We start from the raw sequence: 21,450 nt of genomic DNA, 5'->3' as shown, positions 1-21,450 counted from the left end.
TTCGTACTCATGGCTTGCAGTTTGTCAATACCCAAATTTCTAATTTCTACACATTCGGTAAACAATTTTACTGTGAAAGTTATGAAATTTTAACATTTTCCGCCATCTTTATTTATATATCTAAAACAATTCGGTCACAAGAGCATTTGACAGGCCTCGCAAAATAATGCACAGTTTTCTCGATTTAATTCACAATTTTAACCCCGGTGGCGAGGCGGGTTTGTGAAAATGATTGGGTTTGTGAAAATGTTTTGTGCCCTTAGCATGCGTCCCCTTATGAGGCGACACAGTTCGGCGAGCATATAATTTGCCTATTGTTTGTGGAACACCCGATTCTGCTACTGTCCACAGGTGCTACCTGTAAAACTATAGCTAGTTATACACGTTGTTGTCTGCTATAAATGCTGTAATTTTAACACACGGTACACTGGAGTGTTGACAAAGTGCGAGGCAGCGAGGCACGCGAGGCAAGCGGGGCATGCCAAATATTTGTGCGAGGCATCATTTTATCATTTCCAAAAGTGCGAGGCATGCGAGGCATATAGTTTACAATTTCAAAAAGGTGCGAGGCATATCTTAACGTGCTATTATGCTATATTATAGGCCTAATAATCAATCGATACAAGCGTATCTAAATAGATTCGTGTATACACTCATCATGTTGTTTATTTTTATGTAACGATTGTTTTTTCATTCAAGTCATATCGTGTCAAATTTTACTTTTACAAAAGTGCCCAAACTACGGTTCAAAAATCTGAACGACAGTCTTCAACTTTCGATAAACAATAATTGTTATAGCGACACACTCATCAAATGACTGCAATGTTTGTTGGCATTTCGAGCGTGTTCACTCACATGTCTCTCGAACATAGCAGAGTGAAAATAATATTTTGTCACACCCCTGCGCCTAGATCCGGTAGACCCGAGAGATGGAAAATCCCTCTGTACTATTTAGCAGGTAGCGGAATGATTCAGCCCTCAGCTCTGAGGATTGTGGTGCATTGATCCCCTCCTATAGCACGTGGTTTCAGCAGCAACGCACAGACTTCTCTCTGAGCGGCGTGCCAAAGACATTTTTGACATTCCATTCTCTAGGAACAACACGTGTACCTCTCTCGCAAATAAGGTGAACAGCGATTGCCAGGACAAGTTCAATAACTGGCGGTGAATAAACGGTAACTGATATGGCGATCCAATAACATGCCGCAAAGAAAAAAATTGCGACAGAATTCTGGAGCGCGTGTGAAAAAAGACTTACGTCCGACAATTGTAATACTAGGCCTAAAATTAAACTTTAGCTAATATGCTTAGCCCTAACCTAGGTAAGAGGCCTATGTAGAAAATAATTAATGAATTTTGATATAATAATAATTGGTGTAATATTTAATAATGATACACTATTCCTGTTTTAGTAAGCTAGGTATATTACGAACGATTTTTATTTATTGTTGTCCATGTACGTACTAATAAACCTGGCGCTAGTTTCCTTCGCTTGTATTTTTACTCCAAATTTGATAACTAACTTTATCGTGTGAATACCACACCATAGAAGTATACCTCATGAGTACTTTAATGAAAGAATCACATAAAAAGTAACAAATAAATCCTTAAATTAATGATTTTACAGGCGTGTTTCTCGTACACTGTTCGCGAATTTCACTTATTCAATGTTCAATATTTTTGTTTCTATGGAGCGCCAAAAGAGCAACGATAATAGAGGACTAAAACTCAGTGGAATGCGTCAATTTCTCATGCATTTATTGGTGAAAAACACGTTTTATTTCAATATATTTGTTAATTTGTCAATAAAAATGCTGTAATATGCTACTGCTGATACTGTTCTGTTTTCAAAGAATAATAATCGATCCTAAATCAACATCACTACCTAGTCTAGACCTAGGACATCCTACTAAGGATATTATGATGAATTTTTCTATTTTATTCTTTAAAAGGTTACCGAAACCGTGTACATTATCAACAGTACACCGGTGAACAGTAACATTTTTCCTTACTGACAGTGACAAAATCTATTGAAATTGTACTTGATTTTCACCAAATAATGCGTTAAATATAAATGGATTCCACAGAGTTTTTAGCCCTCTAATTAATTTTGCTCTTTTGGCGTTCCATAGAAACCAAAATATTGAACATTGAGTGTGCGAAATGCGAGAAAAACAACGTCTGTAAAATCACCAATTTAATGGATTTATTGTTACTTTTATGTGATTTTTCTTCATTAAAGTAGGCCTACTAATTCTAAGCTGTGGTATTCAGGATAAAGTTGGTTAAAATACAAGGCAGGTGCAAAAGGAAACTAGCCTAGCGGGCCTAGGCCTAGCCTAGGCTACTTCAATTTCGGTGATTTCCTGCCTTGCAATTTTGAGAAATGATAAAATGATGCCTCGCATTTTTTGATGATGGTAAAACGATGCCTCGCATAAATTTCTGACTTGCCTCGCATGCCTTCCCTGCCTCGCGTGCCTCGCTGCCTCGCACTTTGTTACTACCCGGTACACTGTCTGTAGGGATGCTAGTCAAGTCGCCCCATCGCAAAGTCGCCCCATACAAAGTCGCCCCATACACAGTCGCCCCATCGCAAAGTCGCCCCAAAACAAAGTCGCCCTGACACAGTCGCCCCATTACAAAGTCGCCCCAACGCAAAGTCGCCCCATCGCAAAGTCGCCCCAACGCAAAGTCGCCCCATCGCAAAGTCGCCCCATCGCAAAGTCGCCCCAAACGTTAAAAAATAGTTTAAAAGTGCGTAAAATGTCGCAATGATACACAAAATAACACGGAACGTGTAGGCATAAAAGGGGAAGCCCCTCCATGTAGTCTCAGGTCACACGATCGGCACGCTCCCCAATCATCAGAGAGGAAGCCCCCAACTAATCACTCCGCGGTCGCTCTAACGTGCTCTAGCTTTCACCAGAGGGAAACCCCCGTAATTACTCCGCCGTTGTCGCACTACAACGCACCATATCTGAAGATGGGGAAACCCCGTCGGAGTTTTACGATGATATCAGTCGCGTTCGAAATCGGTGGCGTTTAATTTTGGTCGCGATAAATTGATGTTAGGCCTATACGATCTAGATTATTTTTACTTTGGTCGATGAATATTTATTATTATTAGGCCTATATTAATAATTGATTTTTGTTTTTATTTTACACTGAGGTCTATGATGAGAGAAAGATGTGTGCCTTAAAAATGACAATTTGTAAACATAGTTTAAGATTATAGTAAGCCTATTATTCAGCATAATGTCATTTAACAGTACATAAATTTAAATGTGAAATATTTTATAGGGAACGCAGGCTACGTCTGTGTCTTTTATTTTTTATATGCAACAAATTAGGTAAAACAATTTATTTATAAACATTCAGTTTACTATTATATACATAGTATTACAATGAACATTGATTATAAGCCTGGAAATGCAATCCCATCATTATATCCATTATAAAATTGCATCATGATATCGCCACTATTATGTCGTAAATGGTGACGTGCATGTGTGTATTCGTCGTACGTCCGTGTACGTATTATTCCGTGCCTCTTCACTGTCTTGTTTATTAAAATTAAATAAACACCCGATATGAGGATATTTATTAGGCATGATAATTAGAATGTTCTATAACCAAAAGGGTTGAAAAGAATTTCTTCAGTAAAATGATCATTCTGCTGTTGAATAAAAAGCGACTCGCAATCTGAAACATTCTCTGAAACCAATCGGAGCTGCTCCTTCTGGTATCTGTTTCCTTCTCACAGCTGCTACGTCTTTCTGCTGCCCGTCGGGGATTCCCCTTTTTAAAAAACACGCACACGATAATCATACTGTACGATGGTTTTTCCATGGTCAAAATGTAGCGTTTTAATTTTACTAAAATACCTGCATGTGTAAAACGATCATATCGGCGAAGAAATCCCCTTTTTTTTATTTCTTCATTTTGAAAAGTCATAATTAAAATTAAATAACTATAGACACATAACTTGTCAATAAATGCAAAATGATCAATAAGTAGCCTATATAACATTTATTGTCTTACAACGCTGTTATTGTTTTAACTACTGTAAATATACGAAGGCCTACTATTTATACACTTATTATATTATCCTAAAAAATGAGCTGGTATCCACGCGTAGGTTGAAGAAAGATTCGTAATTGTGGCTCTGGTAACTAATTTTAAAATCATATTAAATTAACATTTTCGAAACTATAAATCAGGGATAATCTTTTCGAAATCTTTTTAGAACTTTCAAACAAGGGACTATTTTTTAATGATTTTTAAAAAGCACATCACTCCATTATAACCTGTAAAATAAAAATTAAAACACAAATTATGTATAATAGCTGGATAAACATTATAATGTATACGACATTTAGCGCGACCAAAGTAACAACGCAATCGATATCAAACGCAACCGCTATATGATTAAAACAGCGTACTACTAGCGGCGGCACTTCCGAAATAAAACCGTGGGCGACTTTGCGATGGGGCGACTTTGCGTTGGGGCGACTTTGCGATGGGGCGACTTTGCGTTGGGGCGACTTTGCGATGGGGCGACTTTGTAATGGGGCGACTGTGCCGGGGCGACTTTGTTTTGGGGCGACTTTGCGATGGGGCGACTTTGTATTGGGCGACTTTGTATGGGGCGACTTTGCGATGGGGCGACTTGACTGGATCCCGTCTGTAGCACAGTGTCTGTTGACAATTTACAATGATGTACAACCATAGGCAGGTTTTCGTACTGCCATGCAAGAATGGATAGGCCTAGGTGTTTTCCGCCGCTTTTATTTAGGCCTTCTAGTCAATTATTGTTATTATTATACGAATTACGTAATTAGTCTAGTAGCTCATCTACCTTTTTAGCAGGGCATAATGAATATTGTAGCTAGGCTAGGCCTACTAGTCTAGCGGGAAATCAACCAATTATTTGGTTGGATACGAGTTTAGGGTAGGAAGTTAAGTACGAGTTGGCATGGGTACGAGTCGACCAGGGGTGAATCGACCAGGGTACACCCGGGCGCCCTACTAGAGCATAGGCTACAGGCCTGCAGGAATGGGAAATCTGTCCTAGTTATAGGCATAGGCCTACATTGGGACGCCCAAAAAAGCCATCCTATGAGCATAAAAAGGCCTCGTAGAGCCAGACATGTTAACATATACTACACAGTACTAGTACGTCTACCATTTATTATAGTTCCATGGTACTAGGTCTGGTAGGGTAGGGTAGTAGGGTTTCCAGTAATTTCGGTCGCGTTTTTTCAGGAGGGCATGTGAGAGGTGAGGTAGGTTAGCCCAGCTAGGCTAAACTAACATGTAAGTAGTATTCTACCATGGGATGGGAATGAGTCGGCATGGGGGTACGGGTTGATCTTTATCCGTATTCTAGGGTGCTGGTCAACCCGTAACGTACCCATGTCAACTCGTACCAAACTTGGCTAACTCGTACCCAAATAATTGGTCAACTCGTACCAATAGCTTTATAGCTTTATTGATAGCTGGGTTCAAATCTAGGTTGGGACGGTTTTTTCTCATTCTAAAACAGATTTCCTTATAATAATAAAATAATATCGACCTATGAATTTAACTGTAATATTTTATTGTATACATAATATTAGTAGTAATAGTAATTCCCATTGCATTTATTATTATAATATATTTTACGGTTACCCCTTAATTATACTATAGTATAACTTCCTTGTTATATTTTACAATATTTTCTTCATAATTCAACACTTTTTTTTCACAGCTAATTATCAACTGAATCATCACACACCAAATCTCATGAAATCTCTAGTGTATTTCTCCAAGCTAATCCAGCTACAGTACATGGTATTGCCTTGAGGCTAAACTACACAGTATACTGGGCACTACCATCATTCCTGGCCCGTCAACCTGGACCACATTATGGTCCAACACAGTCGTGTACCACTGATTCCAAATAGTGAATTACATCCTGTGGTCAAGGATTTATTTGCACTTATGCTTATTTCCTCCAACATACAGAGTACGTAAGGCTTTTAATTTGCTTTTATACCTGTTAATTAAAAAATAGTTTATGCCTATTGTTGCATAAAGATCAAATTTAGACTGTAAATACTGGGATGATCACCCTAAATTTTCTTTTTCATTTAACAATTTTATATTTCACAGCCAGAAAAAAGCATACAGAGTTTTTTTTATTCATAACTGTTGAATTGCATCCCAATACATGGTACCTATTGGTATTATATCTATAATAATAAAGTACTCTCTTATAAATAGATGTATCTCTCCAAACTACTCCAACTACCTAATCTAATAATAGTACTATTAGCATACTACTGTACACTTTTTAGACAAGAAATAAGTTGTATCCACCTACAGGACTTATGTTAGTACTGTACAGTCGATCGTCCTCTCACTGGTCTGGTCAACATAATCTACGCCTAGATTATTACAGTAATTAAAGTACATTATTACAGGGATTTTTTTTTTTTTTTTCAGAAATCAAAGTTATGTGTATAGAAAGCAGTACTCATATTTAAAACTAAGCAGGTTGTACTCTTGAACGCAAACTGGCAGGAAAATTTTTAATATTTTTTGTTGTTGAAATGATGGAATCCTAACTTCAATTCCACGAACTGGAGACGAAGACATATTACGACCCTTTTATTTAAATTTATTTGGATAGACCTCCATGTAAATTCGTTAAAGGCTATATGATTGTTTTATATTTTAATATGTGATAGTAGAAAATCATTGTGTATAATGAGGACTATGAATCTGATATTTACTTACATTCTCATCTTTTTAAAAGTTTATTTATAATGCTGGTAATGAATTTACTATTGAAAAAGTCATGTGTCCACTTATCTCAAATTGTGGCACACCTCTAACCTTGGTAGAACTGACTGTGTTCTATATGAGTACATTTAATTTGCCATATAGTAGTGTTTCCACCATACTTCGACCTGGTAATTGAATACATTTCATCGGGGTAAAATTATCACCTTTAACATAAAGTATCCTCCTGAAACATGTATTTGTACTTACTTCATCTACTATTCATTTAATTACTTAATACTAATTTGGGTGATTTATGTCTAACTTCAGGAATGATCTGAGGCTAGAAGAACGAATTTCTGCACATATGTATAATTTATATAAAAAATAAACCAATGTTTTCCTAAAAATTTAACCCCTAGGTTGATAACTAACAAAGAAATTATTGAAATTGTGTTCTCACAATATATGTGTACTGTATCTACATATGCATACTGCTGTACTTGTTTTTAACCGCATAATGGCATTAAAAAAAAAGAATGTTTTATAATTATTATGTTATTTCCAAATATTGAAGGTCTGAAAAAGAAACTAAATGTTACCAAACTATGTTTTTGAAAATCTCTATGATTGATATAATTATAATAATATGAACATAATATTAAATTATATTGACTATTTTTGATAATCATCATGTCCTTATAAATTCATTTATATTTCTTTTGTGTAATATAGTTCATTATTATGTATTAAATAAATTGGTAAGGCCCTATACTGTTTATATTTAAGGAAAGTTTATATACACTATTATTTTATGCCTACCAATATTAGTATTAATTGTTTATGTAACTATTTTGTCTAATTGCATTGATTTTTTGTATAGGCCAATGGCATTAATGTTTTCTCAAATCAAATTAGCCTAATAATGCCATATTTAGAAACATAATTCATTGATTTCTGATATTCTGTACTTGTGTATGCATTACTAAAATAGTAGTTATTTTATTTCATTTATAATGTATGTATAAACTTTTATTCAGTTTTTTTTACATTTTTAAGTTTAAAAATAATTATTAAAATACCTATCTACCTTTCTGTTATTGTTACTATTATAATATTTTTTGAGGCAGATTGATTTCAATAAAAACATTTTAAACAATTAATTTGACTTATACTGTACTATGTTAGTTCAGGAGATGAAGTGTGTGTTGGGAGAATCTGGTGTGTTGGAGGTTGGTGATGTGAGGTGTATTTTTGTCACTTTAAGACCTAAATTAGATGTTTTCTGAAGAAAAGAAGTAAGTGGATAGGCTTTCAAACAACTCCAAGAAGACTCACACAAAAATAATTCCCAATAAAATAGTATGTAACAGTGTTACACTACATTGAATAAACTCGAGCGGAAAAATAACACACATAAAAAATCATTCATTTCCTTGTCGAAATGCGCCCTCTCTAGTTTTCTATTAATTTATTAATAATTATTATTAATTAATGAGTAATATAAACTTATTTTTAACATTTAATGCTGGAAGCTGATACTACTCCTAACAAGGTGTCATACCTCCCAATTTCGTCAACGTATTCAAAGCACTTCAATAAATATCACATTGAACATTAAAAATTAGGGTTATGGATAGAATTTTGCTTAAAAACATATACAAAAAACATCGATAAAAAATACTTTCCGAATTTAAAAACATTTGAAACTTCTTTTATATGTTCAATATAGGTTGCTCTATTCACAGAAACAAAATTTCATTCATGAACGTATTTTGTTGGTTGTTTTTTTCAAAATCGTTATTAGGTTTAAAAAATGCATTGGAATTGTATGGTCTTTCATAAGTGTACATTTTGTAAAAACGTAAATTTAAAAAATCAGTAATATGGCTCGATAGTCATTTTTTTTTTTGCAATATGGATGGAGCAACCTATATTGAACATTTATACCAAGTATCAAATGTTTTTGAATACGAAAAATATTTTTATCGATGTTTTTTGTATATGTTTTAAGCAAAATTCTATCCATAACCCTAATTTTTAATGTTCAATGTGATATTTATTGAAGTGCTTTGAATACGTTGATGAAATTTGGAGGTATGAAACTTTGTTTGGAGTAGAATCAGCTTCCAGCATGAAATGTTAAAAATATGTTTATATTACTCATTAATTAATAATAATTATTAATAAATTAATAGAAAACTAGAGAGGGCGCTTTTCGACAAGGAAATGAATGTTTTTTTATGTGTGTTATTTTTCCGCTCGAATTCATTCAATGTACTTTAATATACACTGTTACATACTATTTTATTGGGAAGCCTATTTGCTTCTTTTCTTCAGAAAACATCTAATTTAGGTCTTCAAGTCACAAAAATACACCTCACATCACCAACCTCAAACACACCAGATTCTACCAACACACACTTCATCTCCTGAACTAACATAGTACAGTATAAGTCAAATTAAATGTTTTAAATTTTTTTATTGAAATCAATCTTCTGCAAAAAATATTATAATAGTAACAATAACAGAAAGGTTGATAGGTATTTTAATATTTTTTAAACTTAAAAAGGTAAAAAAAAACTGAATAAATGTTTATACATACATTATAAATGAAATAAAATAACTACTATTTTAGTAATGCATACACAAGTACAGAATATCAGAAATCAAAGAATTATGTGTCTAAATATGGCATTATTAGGCTAATTTGCTTTGAGAAAAACATTAATGCCATTGGCCTATACAAAAAATCAATGCAATTAGACAAAATAGTTACATAAACAATTAATACTATATTGGTAGGCATAAAATAATAGTGTATATAAACTTTCCTTAAATATAAACAGTATAGGGCCTTACCAATTTATTTAATACATAATATATGAACTATATTACACAAAAGAAATATAAATGAATTTATAAGGACATGATGATTATCAATATAATTTAATATTATGTTCATATTATTATATTATATCATAGAGATTTTCAAAAACATAGTTTGGTAACATTTAGTTTCTGTTTCAGACTTTTAATATTTAGAAATAACCTATAATAATTATAAAACATTCTTGTTTTCAATGCCATTATGCGGTTAAAAACAAGTACAGCAGCATGCATATGTAGATACAGTACACCTATATATTGTGAGAACATAATTTCAATAATTTCTTTGTTAGTTATCAACCTAGGGGTTAAATTATTAGGAAAACATTGGTTTATTTTTTATATGTGTACAGAAATTCGTTCTTCTAGCCTCAGATCATTCCTGAAGTTAGACATAAATCACATAGATTAGTATTAAGTAATGGATGAAGTACAGTACAAATACATGTTTCAGGAGGATACTTTATGTTAAAGGTGATAATTAGTTTAAATGTTACCCCAATGAAATTTATTCAATTACCAGGTTGAAGTAGTATGGTGGAAACACTACTATATGTACTCATGTAGAACACAGTCAGTTCTACCAAGGTTAGAGGTGGGCCGGGTGCCAACATTTGAGATAAGTGGAAACATGACCTTTTCAATAGTAAATTCATTACCAGCATTATAAATTTAATGTTAAAAAGATGAGAATGCAAGTAAATATTAGATTCATAGTCCTCATTATGCACAATGGTTTTCTACTATCACATTATTAAAATATAAAACAATCATATAGCCTTTAATGAATTTACATGGCGGTCTATCCAAATAAATTTAAATAAAAGGGTCGTAATATGTCTTTGTCTCCAGTTCGTGGAAAATGAACAAAAAATATTCAAAATATCCTGCCAGTTTGCGTTCAGTACAACCTGCTTAGTTTTTAATACGAGTACTGCTTTCTATACACATAACTTTGATTTCTGCAAAAAAAAAAAAAATCTCTGTAATAATGTACTTTTTAATTACTGTAATAATCTAGGCGTAGATTATGTTGACCAGGCCAGTGAGAGGACGATCGACTGTACAGTACTAACATAAGTCCTCTAGGTGGATACAACTTATTTCTTGTCTACAAAGTGTACAGTAGTATGCTAATAGTACATTATTAGTATACTATAGTTGGAGTAGTTTGGAGAGATACATCTATTTATAAGAGAGTACTTTATATTTATAGATATAATACCAATACCATGTATTGGGATGCAATTCAACAGTTATGAATAAAACAAACAACAAAAAACTCTGTATGCTTTTTTCTAGCTGTGAAATAAATTTTGGGTGATTATTCCAGTATTTACAGTCTAAATTTGATCTTTATGCACCAATAGGCATAAATGATTTTTAAATTAACCGGTATAAAAGCAAATTAGAAGCCATACATACTCTGTATGTTAGAGGAAATAAGCATAAGAGCAAATAAAGCCTTGACCACAGGATGGAATCAGTAGTACACGACTGTACTTACGTGTGGGCTAGGAATGATGGTAGTGCCAGTATACAGTGTAATTTAGCCTCAAGGCAATACCATGTAGCTGCATTAGCTTGCAGAAATACAGTAGAGATTTCATGAGACTTGGTGTGTGATGATTCAGTATGATAATTTGTGCTGTGAAAAAAAAAAATTGCTGAATTATGAAGACAATATTGTAAAATATAACAAGGAAGTTATACTATAGTTACTATAATTAAGGGGTAACCGTAAAATATATAATAATAATAATAATAAATGCAATGGGAATTACTAATATTATGTAAACAATACAATATTAAGTTAAATTCATAGGCCGATATTATTTTATTATTATAAAGAAATCTGTTTTTGAATGAGAAAAAGCCGTCCCAACCCAGATTTGAACCCAGTATCAATAAAGCTATAAACAGAATAGACCATTATTGTAGCCGGAATTTAGCGTAGACCTACTCGAGGCCTAGTAAGATTAGCTAGAAGAATACAGGTCAACTCGCAATTCCAACTGGTAACCAAATTTTGGTATATCCGTACCCAAAATGTTGGCTCGCACTCTAGTAATCATCAAGGGCTGGCTCGTACTCTTCATGGGCTGACCAGTATCCATATTTAATGCTATTAAAAGTTTTGGTACAGGTTAGCCAAAGTTGGTACGATTTGACCAATTATTTGAGTACGGGTTAGCCAAATTGGGTACGAATTGGCATGGGTAGGTTGACCAGCACCCTAGAAAATGATAAGGGTCAACCCGTACCACTGTGCCAACTCGTTCCCATGCTAGAATACTACTTACAGGTTAGTTTAGCCTAGCTGGGCTAACCTACCTCACCTCTCACATGCCCTCCTGATAAGTAGGCCGAAAACGCGACCGAAATTACTGGAACTCTAGCATACTAGCTAGGTCTAGATAGTAGTGATCCGTAGTATAGTACCATGGAACTATAATAAATGGTAGACGTACTAGTACTGTGTAGTATAGGCTAACACGTCTGGCTCTACGAAGCCTTTTTATGCTCATGGGATGGCTTTTTTGGGCGTCCCAATGTAGGCCTATGCCTATAGCTAGGACAGATTTCCCATTCCTGCAGGCCTGTAGCCTATGCTCTAGTAGGGCGGCCGGTAGTACCCTGGTCGATTCACCCCTGGTCGACTCGTACCTATGCCAACTCGTACTTAACTTCCTACCCTAAACTCGTATCCAACCAAATAATTGGTTGATTTCCCGCTAGACTAGTAGGCCTAGCCTAGCTACACTATTCATTATGCCCTGCTAAAAAGGTAGATGAGCTACTAAACTAATTACGTAATTCGTATAATAATAACAATAATTGACAAGAAGGCCTAAAAGCGGCGGAAAACACCTATCCATTCTTGCATGGCAGTACGAAAACCTGCCTATCTATGGTTGTACAGTACATCATTGTAAATTGTCAACAGACACTGTGCTACAGACAGTGTACCGTGTGTTAAAAGTACAGCATTTATAGCAGACAACAACGTGTATAACTTGCTATAGTTTTACAGATAGCACATGTGGACAGTAGCAGAATCGGGTGTGTGGAACATATAAGAGCGATTACTAGAGCGGATACAGAAATCCATGATCTATACGAGCGGTCATCCGCCTACCAATAGAATTGCATATGGGTATGGTATCTATTTATAAAGGTTTTACACTCTTTTCCCCCGTAGAAAATGGAGATCGAAAGAAATATAAGTTACGTAAGTTCCCATCGCAGTTGTCAACTAATTGGACTTACAGCTCATCAGTTACTTGAAAAACGTGTTTTTGACCACCCAGATCGAGAAATGTACGTGTTTGTGGAAGACAAAGAGCGAATAACATTTAAAGACTTCAAAGATCGGGTAAGGAACCCAGGATTGTATAATATGCAAGTGGTGAACAATTGTTTTTAAATAGACTTACTGATCATGTTTATTGTTTGATAACTTTACTTGATAACGACATGGAGATGTCTCCCTGATAACGACGACGATAACATGGTTTTTACGGTCAAATCAACATCATTTCACAATTCCCATGCTGCGACTATGGAAAAAATTACGTTAACAATAAAATTACTTAAATAGCCTTTTGTTGATTTAGGTTGAAAACATAGCTTGTGGACTATTATCTCTTGGCATGGAGAAAGGTGACCGACTAGCCATTTGGACAGATCTGCACATGGAATTTCCACTTTGTGTAGCCGCTGCAAGATCTATTGGCCTTATATCTGTAAGACTTTATTAATTTAGTGACAATAGATACACCGTTGAAATTCAATAATGTTTCATATATTCTATGTAGAATATGATAGCTGAAAGTTTGGAAGAAAATTTATTTTATAATATGATCTACAGTTTGAAATTTGTTTTGGAATGAATGCCTATTCTAAGGTAAGATGTTTGACCAATTTTACAGACTGAATCAGACGTGAATTTTTGAAATGTGAAACATTTTATAGAAAATAAAGCTTGGTTTCATCATCTTGACATTTTGTTGATAGGTTCGGATTCGTGCAAACTTTCCTAACAGTACTGTACAAGACATCTTACATCGTGTAAGTTTTTTAAAAACCATTATTATTATTATTTTGAAAATAAAATCACAATTTCCAGTTCACTATAAAACTTGTCACGTAGACCTTGATTTTTGACTCAAGAAGAAATCGTGTTAAATGCAATATTTAAAGTAGAAGATTATGCTTTCTATAGTATATTACCAGAACAACTCCCTGATATTACATTGTTAAAATACTGGAAATAATTGGCTAAGCAACATTTATTGCCATTGTAATGCTTTGAATAGTAGTTTTTTTTTCACAGACTGATTCAAAAGTAATTGTGTTAGGGAGGAATCCGCGTAACTTATCCAATAGATTGGAAGACATCAAGGAGAGTTCCGACAAATCGATCAGGTAAATATGAATAATATTGTTTACGACGACCTGGAACAAGTCAAAAATTATCTCCTCGGCACAATTTTGGTGGCCTATGTACAGATGTGGGACTATACCAACAACATACCAAAGCGTGGTCGCAAAACGAAACGCTCTTTAAAGTTCTTTAAATCAAATGCTCTTTTAAATGTTAAAATTTATCTTCACAGACTTCCAAATACCATTATAGGCGTCGGAGACGATAACAAAGGGTATAGTAATCTTATGTTTATCTTAGATATGACTATATTTCCAATAAACTTTGTTCCTTTCGTTTATCTCGACTTTTCTATTGTGTAATCGTCTTGTCAATCTCAATCTAATGTGAATTTGAATTAATATAATTTGTTTTCCACCAATATTATTCATTATTCTACTTTCGATACTGTTCTTTTTTGTATCAAATCTTTTTCGCTGTTGTTGACAGTACATATTTGCTCGATGAGATTGAGAAAATCGGATTTGAACCTAAATTTAGAGAAATGTTCAGCCAAAGAAAAAATGAAGTTAACCCGGATGATGACTGTGATATTTTTAGTACATCGGTAAGACATACGAAAAGACTAATAAATGAATCAGGCATTTTTCTTGCAAAGTATAGGATAACCATAACCATTAATGCTGTCTTTAAAAAAGATATAACATTTTTTTAAATCCCAAAAAAATGACGTCATAATCAATAAGAACAATCGTTATATCGTCATGATTTTATCGCTCTTACTGATCATGACGCCATTTGATTAGACGTGTGGAAATATTATCTTATAGTTCTATAGGATAAAACCTTTTACGATAAAGATTTTTATTAGATTTAAAGTGTAAGATAGAATCTTCAAAGACCATGTGAACACATTATTTGCAATAATGACATTGTGTGCCCTTTGGGGTATCTTCTCTATATAGTAGAATCCAGCATCATGGAAAAACATACTGCACATCAATGTAATTTATATTTTCTCATTAAAACAGGGTTCCACAGGACCCCCTAAGCTCGTAGTCCATACACATTCCAGTGGTATCAATGGCTGTAACACGTTTTTATCTTACATTGAAGAGGATAAACCAGTAAGCATATTGAACAAGCTATTTAGTGTATGTTGTATCACGATAGTGCACTGTTCTTTAAGCTATGCTCCCATCAAACACTGATGATTTGAACTGCAATCATTGGTCACCCATGTTGTGAATATTAAAGATATATTTTCCTGACAAAATAATTGTTATAGTTGTTTGGTTGAATATGTCATTAGGCCTAATGCTACAGAGGCCTAAAGGTTAGTCACTGTTATCAAAATTTGGATGGAAAAAATAATACCTGAAAAAACAAAGTCTGATTTTATTATTTTTCTTGTTATGTTTTTGAAGGACATTACATCTTTAGTAATAGACACTAATTCTGTTAATATCGTAGCACCGCAGATATTTGGGCCGCAATTCCACACACGTTAGCGGAGAGATATCCTTGGTAATGCCACCTCTCGTGGTCGGTATAACTGCAGTACTTGCGTCACCAACTTATACCATTCAATCTACTCTAGAAACAATTCAAAATGAACGGTAAGTGTAATGCCTACTTAATCAACAAACAAATCCGAAAAGTAAGTATGCAATAGGCTGGTACACCAATCCATTTAGAGTCTTTTATTCAATTATTTTGTTTACCAGATGATATTTATTATACTTATGTACCCTTACTATAGGTGCACAGATACGCTATTTCTAATCAAGGGTCTGTACGATTTTGTAAACTTCAAAGAAGTCGACAAATATGACTTAAGATCGCTGACTGTATGTTAGTATCATTTATTTTGTTATCTCAATATTCACTTTAAATAGGCTAAACAATAATTTAATTTGACAAAATGATTTTCATTTGAATAATTCCGTGTAATCCTCTTCGAATACTTCAATAAATAAGTCGAATAAATAGAATAAGAAAGAAAACATTAACAAATGAAAACACTTCAACAATAGAGTTTTATTAATCGACTGAATGAGCCTTCTCATTTTGAGTTTTGTGTCTTATATCAGGTAGTACTGGAGGATCGAGTATACCCGTAGATATGATGGAGAACTTTGAAAGAAAAGCTAACTGCCAAGTGATAGTAAGAAATTGTACATTCACCTGCAAACTATAGATAGTGTTCCCGTTTACATATTTCTTAATCATATTATATTACTCTTTGTTCCTGATACACTAACTATACATATTGTTGATCTTGATTAATATTTAAGAAAAAGAAATGATAACAAAATAACATCGCGAAAACAGAAATTCAAGAGGAGGGGCAATAAGTAATAGTAGTAGCCCAAAGCAAGATTTAAAATCTATTTAATCCGCTCATGAAGTGTGCTTGTTTTTGTAGATGTCATATGGCTCGACAGAGGGAATGTTATTAACATCGTCGACGCAGTGGGACTCACCGACAATTCGACACTCGCCGGGCAAACCGTTTCCAAATGTTGAAGTAATGTATAATGAAATAGTTTTGTTTATATTGTTTATCATAATATTTAAAGATATATTGTCACCCTGAAATTTTTTTTTTTTTTTAAATATGCCATGTTAATGTCACATAATAGATCGAAAATAAATTGTTTATCTGAAAAACATAGTCAAATTGAATTGCAGGTCAAGTCAATGGATTTTTGGTTGTTTATTTTGATCTTAATTAGATCTGCACTTTTATAAAACAGTAGTAATAAGTCCAACTGCCAAAAATAAATTTAAAACTCCCGCCCTTTTTTCCAATCTGTGATACCTGTATGTTATGCTATTGAATATTTTTCTTCTTACATTGCTGAAGCATTGCGAACTTACTTAAATGTCTTTTTTCTTAGATCAAAGTTGTTAATGATGACGGTATATGTGTACCACTTGGCAATGTGGGCGAGATATGGTGTCGTTCTCCTGGTATGTTTAAGGAATATTTAGGTGACGAGAAACGTACCAAAGATACGTTGACACCTCGTGCATGGTTTAAAACAGGGTAATTATGCGTTATTATTAATATTATTTTCGGATTTTAATGAATACATTTATATTAGTTATGACTATTAATATATATCTGAAAGGTTATTAGTTGATACGAAAGTGAAATAAAACTTAACATGTTTCCTTTTTAGTGACCTTGGTGTGTTTGATGAATATGGTATTCTTGCGATAGTGGGTAGACAAACGGTAGTACACATTTCAACTTTAATTATGTAAAATTCATACGTTAAGTTCAGTTTTTTCATATTTGAGAAAGAAGTCTCAGAATGTGTTCTGCATAGCCTACACGAGAGGAGGGAATGGTGGCGATTTCTATTTTAGAAACCCAACCTTACCGTGGGCCTTTAGTAGTAAATTATGCTCATTCCACTTCCCTCTAAAGCGTGGTTCCCACTAGCGACGCAACACAAGGACGTAACGCAACGCAAGTGAATTGACCAATCACAAGCGATGGCTTATTCGCTTGTGATTGCTAACTGTCTATAACTTCGCTTGTCATTGGTTAAAACGCTTGCTTTGCGTTTACGTCCTCACGTTACGTTCTAGTGGGAATCAAGCTTTAAGCGTGGTTCCTATTAGCGAAGCAACGCAGCGACGTTTTGACGCAAAGTGTTGTATTGCGTAATCACAAGTGAAGCGTGGTTCCCACTAGCGACGCAACACAAGGACGTAACGCAACGCAAGTGAATTGACCAATCACAAGCGATGGCTTATTCGCTTTTGATTGCTAACTGTCTATTGGTTAACACGCTTGCATTGCGTTTACGTCCTTGCGTTACGTTCTAGTGGGAACCAAGCTTAAGAACCGACGACGCAATAGTGCTATAAAGTCGCAGGTTTGATTTCAGGCAGGCGGAGGAAAATACAATTATCGGAAAGGCATTATCTTACGTTGCATAGGTTGCGTTACGTTGCGTCGCTAGTAAAAACCAAGCTTTAAAAACAATTAAAAGGTTTAGTTAAACAATATTCCAGTTTGGTAACATAGACCTTAAATAAAAATCATTATGTTTGTGTATAGGAAATAATAAATAAAGGCGGGGCAAAAGTGTTCCCAGCTCCAATGGAAAATATACTTTCACAACATCCGTCAATAAACCAAGTTCAGGTGAGATAAAGTTCTTGTGGCATTTTGCGCATTACGTCGTACCTATAGATGCATTGATTAAGTTTAAATAGACAAAACATTACTTCAAATAATCGATTCCCCTATCGTATTTATAGGGTTTGATGAATTCGTATTCGTACTTACGGTCTTTCACGACTATCCTATTATTCAATCTTCCCTATTATTCAATCTTCCCTAGTCTACGACATTTTAATAGAAGAGCGCGCCTCGCTCTATAATTTTACTATCGTTAAAAATCTATAGAGTATTACCAACTATTTATTGTTCATAGGTAATTGGAGTGTCAGATAAACGTCTTGGGATGGAGATTTGCATATGTATAAGGTTTGTTTTCTTGTGTTGTTAAAAAGGACGCTAACCTGCAAGAAAGTCAAAATAAGCAGGAGAATGCACAATACAATGTTGCTAGCAAACGCCACACCAGAAAGACAAAATTACTCACTACCTATAGGCTAAACTAGAAATGTGTACCTATTTTGCCATCCATTATACCCCCGCAAAGGATAATATACCATTAATTATACCGTGTTTAAGATATTTAGGTACAATGCAATAATATATATATATATATATATAATATTACAGACCACAAAATGATATAACTATCGACGGAGAGCACATTTTTGCCTACTTAAATGGAAAGGTTGGTAATTACAGTTATAGTTTCCTGGTATCAATAATTTCTTGTTGACAAAACTTTAAGTTCTTCTGACGCAGTAGTGATTGGTTTCTCTGTCGTGTTCCAAATTGTTACATAATCTGTGACAGCGGAGCGATGTCGATAAGTCAACATTTTTTAAAATTGAGGTACAATCAATGGGTAGACAGAGAAGAGAATATCCCGTGTTGCAAAGTGTAGAAGCTATTTTATTTATCAAATATTATTCGTGCATTAAGTAAGTCTACTCTAATTTTCGTATATTCTTTATTGCCTGTTTTTTTTCAATATTGTTAGCTTTGTTTTCAGGTTCGTGACGTAAACCTACCTGGTTATGTTCTAATAGTCGATCATTTTACGACAACTGATGTTGGAAAGGTAGGCTTACTAACATTCTTTTTTTTTTATTTCTTACGTATCCAACAGCACAAACTTGCCAATTACAGGATGGATAAACTATTTTAAAATGTATCGTAGGGAGTGGAGTTGGTTAACCACCAAGCTACAGCTCCACATTCATCATCCAATAAGTATGTACAATGTCAATAACTGTAATGTATGGGTTTTTTTCAGATTGACCGCAAAGCACTTACAAAGCAAATGGAATACAGAATTAAAAATGAGTATATTTTGAAAGTAAAGGGGAATTTGAATTGACAACGTCAGTTTAGAAGAAAAATCTATGTTATATATTTTCTAACCTTGTATTACTAATAGTAATTAATTGTTATAGAAAGAAGTTAAATAAAAGTATGTGTACAAATGAATGTTGAGATTCATTCAATAAAAAAAAAACACTTTTTAAATGCAAGAGGAGCGGCATACTCGATATCTCATATAGAATCATGAACGTCGTTCTTTTCTACAACTGAATATGAATGAACTTATTATATATCAAACCATTTTCTGAAATGTTAGAAAGTCATCCAATAACCTTTAATATTTACTGTATAATATCCAATAAAGTGGATAATAACAATATGATTTGTTTGACTGTTTTTTCAGGTGTTTTCTAATCTTGTCCTTTAAGATGTGAATACTTTTCGATTATTTCTTTACTATATTATTTTGATCTTCGTTGCAACGGCCAGGTATAATAAACAAAATCAAATGAATGTCACAGCTATGCTGCCAATTTGATGGTAAATTTGATTTGCGAGTAATCCATTTGTTCCTTTAATGCTCTTAAAATCATGGAACAGATACCATTGTTCAAAGTTTGGAGTTAGTTTTGAGATAAAATTGTCTGAAAAGATAAATTTGAATCCTTGACAATAGGACTGATAGTCCGTCTAGTGTGAATCGCCTAATAAATCTTTGATTGTAAGTAAAAGCAGCATGTTTTTGTGTATTTTGTTTAAAGTGAGTGGGTAGATTTTTATTACATATCTTCGTTTTCCTATATGTATATGACTAATGATCTTAATTGTCTTTTTTGTCACCCGTGACGGTCGTGAAAATGTATACAGCAATTCAGTTTGCTTCTGTTTAATCCCGTCACCGTCACGGATTTCTGGTTTTTGCTTGTTTGTTATGTTTATGTCTTGACGAAATAAATGAAAATGAAATAAATGGTTTTCCGACTGGCACGTATACTGTCAGTCATCTTAGTTTTACTCAACAACAATCGGTCTTATACTGGTAAATCCTATCGGTAATCGTATACATTAAACAAAGTAAGTGTATTAGTCTTCAATGTTTTTTCTGATCAAGGTTAAAATTGCTATGTTCTGAAATAATTTAAAGTTTCATAAAATAAAAAAGGTTAAAAATCATGGTCTTCTTTACTCAGCCATTAAATTTGCGTATGTTAATTTTTTTATTTTTTTTTGTACCATATTTATTGAGGGTGATCCATCCAGCAATTGCTGATCATTAGGGACCCCTCAGAGGTTCACAGGACAAACATACACAAGATGCTCTACTATAAACAAAGTCTTATTACAAGTCTTTGGGAGTGAAGTTGTAATTTTGTCCTGACATGTGACGGGACTTGAACCCAGGACCCTTGGAGTGGTAGCCAAGCATCATAATCACCAAGCCACAACTCCATTCCCAAATAATTCGTCTCGTACCTGCGAGCTTGAGCATTTAAAATACTTGATGTAGGCCTATTTTATAAGCATCGAAATAAACATTTTTTGGTAGAAAATGGAGCTCGAAAGAAATAATACAAGCTATGCAATTTCACAAGACAGTTGTCCACTAATTGGACTTACAGCTCATCAGTTACTTGAAAAACGTGTTTCTGACCACCCAGATCGAGAAATGTACGTGTTTGTGGAAGATAAAGAGCGAATAACGTTTAAAGACTTCAAAGATAGGGTAAGTTAGAATAATGGTTGGGATAGAATGCCGTAGTCCAGTTTTAAAATGTCTTCATTTCCAAAGCCAAGGGAACTTCTACCGCGTTGACCTTGACCACTACAGCAATAATGTGAAAGAGGGAAATCATTCTTTTTTTTATTATAACTGCTAATTGTATCTTAATTCAAAATTTTGCTGGGAAAATGATAAAACTCCAGTTAATGGTATGTTGCTGCTTTTTGGTGAAAATGTTAA

The 21,450-nt window shown here is 34.0% G+C and overlaps 2 protein-coding genes and 1 long non-coding RNA gene across 6 annotated transcripts in view; 1 reads left to right on the top strand and 2 right to left on the bottom strand.

The window, feature by feature from the left end:
• Positions 1-21,450, bottom strand: part of LOC140040484 (small ribosomal subunit protein eS26) — a 375,295-nt gene that overhangs the window by 75,002 nt on the left and 278,843 nt on the right. The window contains exon 1 of one of the 2 annotated variants that reach the window (XM_072086470.1): positions 15,926-15,929. The exons of the other annotated variant lie outside the window; for it this stretch is intronic. Coding sequence (XP_071942571.1) covers positions 15,926-15,927 — 2 coding nt within the window. The 5' untranslated portion in view covers positions 15,928-15,929. Of the gene's footprint in view, positions 1-15,925; positions 15,930-21,450 lie in introns of those variants that run through there. 2 annotated transcript variants of the gene reach the window in all.
• On the bottom strand, positions 9,285-12,705 carry LOC140039686 (uncharacterized). 3 transcript variants are annotated; one of them, XR_011842554.1, is made up of 3 exons: positions 11,961-12,705; positions 11,165-11,305; positions 9,285-10,619 (listed from the first exon to the last, which is right to left on the bottom strand). It is a non-coding gene; the product is annotated as an uncharacterized lncRNA (long non-coding RNA). The 3 variants fall into 3 exon arrangements; XR_011842555.1 differs by having other exon boundaries at positions 11,997-12,705; XR_011842556.1 differs by having other exon boundaries at positions 12,529-12,705.
• Positions 14,553-19,812, top strand: LOC140040481 (medium-chain acyl-CoA ligase ACSF2, mitochondrial-like). The gene is made up of 13 exons (XM_072086465.1): positions 14,553-14,651; positions 15,076-15,171; positions 15,518-15,663; positions 15,807-15,898; positions 16,138-16,211; positions 16,473-16,574; positions 16,948-17,096; positions 17,233-17,287; positions 18,123-18,209; positions 18,502-18,554; positions 18,816-18,873; positions 19,198-19,266; positions 19,462-19,812. The coding sequence occupies exons 1-13, from the start codon at positions 14,589-14,591 to the stop codon at positions 19,543-19,545; spliced, it is 1,128 nt and encodes a 375-aa protein (XP_071942566.1). The 5' UTR covers positions 14,553-14,588; the 3' UTR covers positions 19,546-19,812.

This window comes from Antedon mediterranea, chromosome 2, assembly GCF_964355755.1.
Source record: "Antedon mediterranea chromosome 2, ecAntMedi1.1, whole genome shotgun sequence".
In the NCBI taxonomy this organism is placed as follows: Eukaryota; Metazoa; Echinodermata; class Crinoidea; order Comatulida; family Antedonidae; genus Antedon; species Antedon mediterranea.
Note: the sequence above shows the minus strand (reverse complement) of the source record. Positions and strands in the feature narration are given on the sequence as shown.